Here is an 8,289-nt window from a genome sequence, read left to right on the forward strand (position 1 = left end):
TGGTTTATTGTTTGGTTATGATGTGTTGCTAATAGTTCATGTGTTAATTTTTTGCATGACAATTTTTGCAAATGCAGTAGAAATTTTTTGATTAAACCATGTAGAAATTTAACACATTAAAATATTCTTCTGTTTCTATTTGGCATAGTTATTAAACTTTACTATGTAAAAAAAAATTTACATCCTCATGTATATGTTTTTTAGTCGATAAAAATTCCAAGTATATTTTTAAAAATCATTGGTTTTTTTCTTTTATGAAATGTTATTAGAGAAACACAGATCCAAGAATTTTATGTTAAATAAAGACAACTTTAAAAGCAAAGAATAAATTACACACATTACACATTTTGTGTAGATATAGCTATAGAAATAAATTTACAATTTTACACAGAGATTGGCTAAAATTCTGCTTCAGTTTTTGGGATAGTTTTGTTTTTTCCCTTCGTGTTTGAGAAACAAAGGCAGTTAAGAACAAAGATTTTGCCTTCTAGGTATGGTATAAAATATGTGTGATTCAGGTACCCTGAGAAGACAGTACGGCACCCACTGTGCAGTTGTTATTCTATAGGAGTGAAAAAGTGAACCTCCTCTGTGAAGGAGGCATCTGGGTTGCCAGAGTCAAATCTCTTAAGACTACATGGCTTATCAACATTAGAAACTTCCCACAACCAATAAACAATGATAATGACAGTAATTTCTGCAAGGTATTATAAAATGGCTGGCATGCATTGGTTATAAAATTTTCATCTATGAAAATAAACATTCAGTTCTTCTGCAGATTTCCAAGTGTTTTTCCTCCCCGTGATGGGACCTTAATGTATTACAAATCATTGCATAGGTCTCTCACATACCCTCACAAATTCATCCTCCATTAAAGAGACAAATGATGCAGGGATGTCCCGCGCTTCTCTTTCTATTGATTTAACAAATTCATTGGTTTAGTAATAACAAAAATGATTTAAAATGCAATAATAATAATAATAATAATAAGTTCAGAACTCCATAAGCCACCTCCCCTTGGTTTCACCATGTTTGTTCTTTTTTGGCTACCTCTAGAGAACTGTGAGGATTGTCTTGGTTCTCCCGGACTCTGGCTGCTAATTTATTGGCTTTTTTTTTTTCCTGTGTTTCAATCCTCCCCAACTCCATGAGCAATCTCAAACACAGGCATGATCTTAACCACTACCTATGTGCTTGTGACGCCTGAGTCTGTTTCTCTGGGCCAGGCTTCTTCTCCATGACAGCTCCAGACTCCCAGTCAGATGTCCCTTAGTTACCTCGAACTCAAATGTTCTATTTTCTTGAAAATATATTTTTATTCTTACATTGCCTGTACTGGTTAATGATGCCTGTTACAGCCCATTTAGAAACGTGGAAGTCAAATTATTGCTGTACTCTCAGACTCTATGTCAAATCAATCACTTAATTTTTATTATTTGTTTGTTTATCTGATGCTTAGAAATGTTAGTTCACTGTGTATTAAAAGGTATGTTCCTGACCTTCTTTGCTGGCCGTAGGGATTCCTTTTCATCGATTTATATGTTTATCACATTTTTTCTACTAAGTTTTTGACTTTTTGTTATTGCTTTGGAGGGCTCCTTTATATAGTCTTTATAACCTTAGCTGGTTATATGCTTTGCAAAAATATCTGCCAGTTTATAGTTTACTTTTTTGCTTTTCTAAAATTATATCAGCCTAGAGAAGTTTTTAATATTAATGTAGTCAAATATATTAGTCTTTGTCTTTATAGTTTATGTTTTTTTGTGTGCTTTATTTAAGAAATCTGTCTAAACCCCTATGTCAATTATGTTCTATAATACTTTCTAATATTTTTTAATTTTGCTTTTCACATTTAGGACTTTATCTGCCAGGCATGTATTTTTGTGTGCATTGGAGTTAGGGATCTAATTTTCTTTTATTTTTTCACATAGATAAAAAACTGTCTTAGCAACTTTTATTGAACATGCTGTGTTTTCCCCATGGATTTGTCATTAGAACTATACCAAGTTCTCATGTGTTTTAGGAAAAGTATTAGCTAAGATTGGAGGTGATTTCCATTATGGACTGAATTATGGCCCCCCATATTTGTATGTTGAAGCTCCCAATCCCCAATGTGACTGTATTTAGAAATTGGGCCTTTATGGAGGCAACTAAGATTAATTGAGGTCATTAGAGTGGGACTCTAATTCTGTAAGACTGGTGTCCTTACGAGAAGAGAAAGAGACACCAGAGCTCACTCTTTTTCTGTGCACACACAGGGGAAAGGCCATGTAAGGACACAGTGAGAAGGCAGCCATCTACAAGCCGGGAAGAGAGACCTCACCAGAAACCAAATCTGCCAGCCCCTTGATTATGAATTCTACTTTCAGAACTGTGAGAAAACAAATTTTTGTTGTTTAAGCCATTCAGTCGGTGGCATTTTGTTATGGCAGCCAGAGCAGAATAATCCATATCTCTTTTCCTTGCTGAGTCCTATGTAATTAAATTACGTAATACAAGTCTTTGTCAGTGAATATACAAGAGAAGATATTAATTTAAAAGTGTTTTTGCAATAAATTCTCATTATTTTATACTCAGGATAACATTAAGGTTTTACCCATGTGTTCAGCATTGTCTTAGTCTTCTGCTAATGAGCCCCCAAGCTTAACTAGGTTATAGATTAGAGGCTGTCTCAGTGGAGAAGTGAATCCAAAGAGGGCTGAATGGGGTTCAGCTCCTCAGATATAATCTGGATGCTGCTTCTTCATCTTTGTGGTGACTGTATATTTTTTTATGTCCAGGATGGTTGACAATAGTGAGATACGATGGGAAACATATCTCATTTAAAGTATTTAAAGGCAGGGTTCTTCACTAAAAAAAAAAAAAAATAGAAAATAACAAGCATGCAAAAAAATATTCATGACAGTGGACAATAGAAAAGCACATGTGGTACTCCATGTTTTGCTTCTTCCCTTTTTTGTAACTTTTAGTTATGATCTCCTGAGATGGGATTGTCCCAAGCCCGGAGGCTCTCAGCTCTCCTTGCGACAGCATTAAGTCCTTGTATTCCTGGATAAAGGAAACATTGTTCATGAAAAATGACCCATAGAGGAGGGCTTGTCCGTAGATTCTCTAGCCTGATGTTCTGCTTCAGTTTGGTTTTAATGGGCTCCCTGTGCCAAAACTTTACTTTTAAATGATTGTAGCTTTGTAATAAGAAGTGATGTCTGGTCGAGTGGAACTCCCTACTCAATTCAAAAATACGTTGGCTCTTTACTATTCCATAAAAATTTAAGATCGAGTTGTCAGGTTCTTTGAAAAACCCTGTTGAGAATTTGATTAGAACTGCATAGATCTTCATAACAGTGAGATAATCTTATCTGCAAATTTAAAACATCCATTAGCCAGGTCTTAAAAAAGTCCTTCCAAACATTTGTATAATTTTTATTATAAAGGACTTGAACATCTTTTCAAAGATGTTTATTCTCAGATATGTTACAGTTCTGTGGCTGTTGTGAATAGAATAATTTTTAAAATGATGTTTTCCAATTATTTGGATTTTTCCTGTACTTTTAAAAAAATTATTTTATTATTAGTTTTGAGTATACAGTACATTGGTTAGACATTTATATAGTTTATGAAATGATCTCTTATTAATGATATCTAAGGATGCCATTGATTTCTGTAAATTGATTTTGTGTTCAGCACTTAGCTGAACCCATTATTAGAAATGGTTTGTAAGTTTCTGTAAGATTTTTATAAAGACTATAATGTTATCTGCAAAAGTAACATTTGTTTTTTCTGTTCCAATCTTAAAATATTTTTTCCCCATCTTATTGAACTAACTAGAACAAATTTAATACAAGCAGCAATAGCAGATATTTTTGTCTTCCTCTGATGTTAAGAGGATGTTTCCAGTATTTAAAATTAAATGTGACGTTTGCTTATATTTTTGGTTGATACTTTATATCAGGTTAAATTTCTCTTTTATTCCTAGTTTTATGAGATGTGTTTTATTTGAAACTCTAAAGGGATGAACTCTGAATTTTTCAAGACTGCATCGCATCCATTAAAGGTTTCATTCTTTTTCTCCTTTCTTTAAATGTTGTGAATTGCATTATTATTATTTTTTTTTTACTGTTATAGCATTTTTACATTCTTTGAGAATTATGCTCATAGGCTCCTAGAAATACCATGGACCTTTTGTAATCCATCCTAGCTTCTTGGTGGAAAAAAAATATGCGAAATAAAAATTCCTACAGCATTCGTGGAGTCTCCAATTTATACTATCCTAGTAGTTTGGGACTCCTAAATCAAAGGACATACATGGAAGAACCACAAAACCTCTAAGGCAGTGGTTAAAAAAAAGAAAAAGTAAAACCTCTCCATAGATAGTTCCACATCCCAAGTATAATGGTCTCATGCAAAGTAATCCACAGATGGCTCACATTAACAATGTGCAAGCTATACAGGGAAAGGACCCTCGTGAGGTACAGTCAGCAGATACAAGTGGAGAAACAGATACCCAAGGAAGCAGAAATAATAACTTTTAAAGTCTTATGGGTCTCTAATTAAATATTTAAACTTAAATGTTCAAAATTATTAAAATTATAAAGTAAAATATAAAAGAACAAGATCTCTGACTAGAAAAAAAGACTAAATTTGGAAAACCAAGTAAAGCTTCTAGAAATAAACACCAGTTGATTTTTTCCAGCTTTACTGAGATACAACTGACAAATGAAAATTATATATATTTAAGGTGTGCGATGTGATGATTTGATATACATATATACATTGTAAAATGATTACCACAATTAAGCTAATTAATTTCTGGAAAGCAGAAAATAATAGTAGCTATTTTTTTGACCTGAAGGATTTATGGAAGAATGCATGTATAGCCCTCGACACAGAACAAGCACTCCGCAGCTGTTAGAAATTATGGTTATTAGCTTTCTGACTTGTTTTTTGGCATCTCCTTTTGAAATGCCTGCCAACATTTCCTGGCTTCTTACTGCTTCTTTACTATCCACCTTTGTGCCAGAATTGATTCTTTATTGGTGCTTTTCTATTATTGACAAAGATATTCCCCAAACTCCATTGTCTGTATCTATGGTACGTTGGACTGGCTAGGTTTACAACCTTTGTCTATTATTAAAGTTGCTGATTAACTTTCAGGATGTGCCATATAAAGAGGGAGAGATGATGGTGATGGTGATGATGGTATGCGAGTGTGTATATGTGTGAGAGTGGGAAGGATCAAGCCCATGTTGCTTGATGTTTTATCATCTTGGCAATGTTGTAAGCTTTACAACATTGAACACACCAACTGTTTACGTGTAAAATTCAGAGATTTTGTCTTTGTACTTACCTTAGAGCCTTAATTACTGTTAATCTTAGCCCATGCAGCTCAAGCAAGGTAGCCATAGATGATGTAAATGTATATTGGAAAGTTTCTACTTATGTAATAAGATTATATGTGAAGTAGTCAGCGTTAGGCTCCCTATGAATTATTAGTAACCATATACCTGTTTAGACATCACGTTAGTGTGAAGTTTTAAAAATTATCATCTTCATCATTAATGAAATGTTCATTGAGCTCCCTGCGTGTGTAGCACTGTGCCTCTAGGCTCTGCCTCTCTGCCTCTCTGCTCCTGTACAGATCACTTAAGTGACCCGACACAGCGAGAGGGTCACCAGAGAGCCTTCTGCTTTCCACCTGCAGTGCCAGGTGCTTCTTTGCGTTTCTGAAAGGCAATCTCCTGTTAGAAAATTGAACCAAATTGTGATGATGATTTGGCCTACGAAGACAAGGAAGTGCAATTTGCTCTTCATTTCTAGGAATGAAATTTCGAAGACCATGACGATTTTTTAAAGATCCAGGTATACTATATGCATTTTCTGAAGAAAATTTCCTAGGAAGAGTATCTGGTTACTTGCCACGGAAATTGCTTTCCTCTCTTTGGCTGGAGACCATCATCCTCAAACTAATTTCCTGTTTAGTGTTCAATGTTTGAAAGCAGGAAATTGTCATAATAAATAGGAAGCTTGAGAGGATGGTAGAAACACATTCAGAAACTCGGTTGCTCAGGAAATCATTTTTGCCTGCTTTATTAAAAACCTAGACCTTATTTGGTATTTTCTCCCCTCATTCTTATTCTCATCAATAGCCATTATCAAAGGAACTTTATTAAATATCGAACTCTGCTTGGCATTATGAGTAAGTGATTGGACCCCCGTCCACTAGCAATTTGTAACAACTGCAAGAATAAAAATGACAGTATTAATTTGATATTTAACTATTGATAGACACTCTTCTAAGCACCTTAGTTGGTTATTTAAAAATTTAATCCTCACAACAGCCATATGAAGAAGATACTATTATTACTTCCATTTTATTGATGAAATACATGAGACATAAAGTCAATAATTTGCTGCAAGTCACACAATTAGTAAATCAAAGAATCTGGATTCACCTCTTCCCAGTTCACATTATAAACCACCATGTTCTACTTCTATAATCTAACCAGAAAAAAAAAAAAAAACTAGAAAGAATAGAAGGTATGCACATATAGACCAAAAATATAAGTGCGAATTTATTATTGCACACTAGAGTTAAACACATTTTGCAGGATGGGGGTGAGAAAGAAATTTGGGGACTTGTATCTTGAGGAGAATTTCTGCTATCTTAAAAAAAGTGAGCTTTACAGAGGAGACTATACACATTTGCAACAAGCGGCTGAAGTTCTATTTTAGAAAAAGAAAGAGTTTGTTGGGCCACATGGAGACTAGGGTGGAATAGCTTGAGATTGGGGAGCTCAACCAGTTGATCTGCAGGAAGCAAGGTCAGCAGCACATCACAGAGACCCAGCTCCTTAGAATCGATTGCTCAGCTGGCTCAGACAGCTCCACTCTATAGCAAGGAAAAGTAGGATATAATGTCAGCCTGACATGGCCTCACCATGACACATCCACAGCCTTTTGCATGTCACCAGAGGCAAGTGAGTTTTAACCAACCACTACTTGTTTTAGTTTTTTTAGCCTAATGTTGGAGCAACATCTAGTGACGCAAATGCCAGCCTAGGAAGTCAATAAAGTCAGATTCTATTCTTGGTCTTTTCTGGGATAAGTTGCTGGCTGTAAGTAGCAATCATTCTGAGTAGCTGAAAATAACTAACAAGACATTTTAATGAGTTAATAAATCTTTCTCAATGAACTACATGGAAAGACATGAAACATTACACTTTAGCTACTCACCAGCCTTAATTAAACTTGATGTTGAAAAGGTCAGTGCCCTTTCTGGTGGGTTCCAAATCACTTCAGACCTGACAGTAGGGGTGACAGTAGGGGTGACAGAAAATGTGTACAGAAAGGTGCCTTGCACCTTCCACTGGAGCCTTAAATGGGTGTATTTAAATGAGCCACGCCCCAGCTAATAACAACTGGCATTTATTAAGGGCTAGCTCTGTGTGAGTCACTGTTCCAAGTGCTTTGGATGCATTAACTCATTTAATCCTCAACAGCAACCCTGGCAGGTACATGCTGTCATAATTCTTGATAGTTGGGGAAACTGAGGCACAGAGAGTTGTAATGATTTGACCAAAGTTCTGCAGTCTGCAAAAAGATTTAAATGAATGGAGTCTGATTTGAGAGCCTGCACGCTTAACCATTAGGCTCTGCTGTCTCCCTCAATCAGGTTGGGCTGTGCTCCCATAGTTAAAAATGTACAAGCTGCTCATGGGTTTCGAGGCACTAATAACTTCCAGGAATTCCTGCAAATACATTTTGGAACACGTCAAAGCATGCAAGGCACTCAGGCACTGCATGGGAAATACGATTCTTACTAATGTACAAAGTGGTAGAGGTCACCAAGAGGTTAGATTGGTAAGAAAAATTATCGCAGTTTTTTTAAACTAAAACACCTCTATTTGGCGAACATTGAGCTCCTGTGAACTTAGGCGGCGGGGAGAAATATGAGTAAGACATGGTATCGACCTTTAAGGAGCTCGTAGATGAGCAGATTTACCCTTTATTAAATTTCTGGGAAAACAAAAATAGCTGTTTAGACCGATCTTTTGTAAATGTAGTACTTGAGTTCAGAGGGAGTCTTACCTTAATTATTTGCACTGGTTTGGCCTGAAATCCCATGTAGTGATAACATATGTGTATATTTCCTGCCCGCTTTTTTTATGCTCTAGAGACATGCAGATCTCTAGGATAAAGGACATTTTAGTTTTGCATATTTTGAACAGAGATGAGATGCAGACACTTTCTCATCTTTTCCAGAAGAATCTATTCACAGGGAAGGACATC

The 8,289-nt window shown here is 35.5% G+C and overlaps 1 protein-coding gene across 1 annotated transcript in view; it reads left to right on the forward strand.

The window, feature by feature from the left end:
* The window catches only part of DCDC2 (doublecortin domain containing 2), a 156,999-nt gene extending 154,068 nt beyond the window's left edge, over nucleotides 1–2,931 (forward strand). Inside the window, exon 10 of the mRNA XM_039874812.1 lies at nucleotides 2,259–2,931. Within this exon, the coding sequence (XP_039730746.1) occupies nucleotides 2,259–2,350 (92 nt within the window). The 3' untranslated portion in view covers nucleotides 2,351–2,931. The remainder of the gene's footprint in view (nucleotides 1–2,258) is intronic.
* The last annotated feature ends 5,358 nt before the right edge of the window (nucleotides 2,932–8,289 follow it).

This window comes from Pteropus medius, unplaced genomic scaffold (assembly GCF_902729225.1).
Source record: "Pteropus medius unplaced genomic scaffold, Ma_sr-lr_union100, whole genome shotgun sequence".
NCBI classification, from domain to species: Eukaryota; Metazoa; Chordata; class Mammalia; order Chiroptera; family Pteropodidae; genus Pteropus; species Pteropus medius.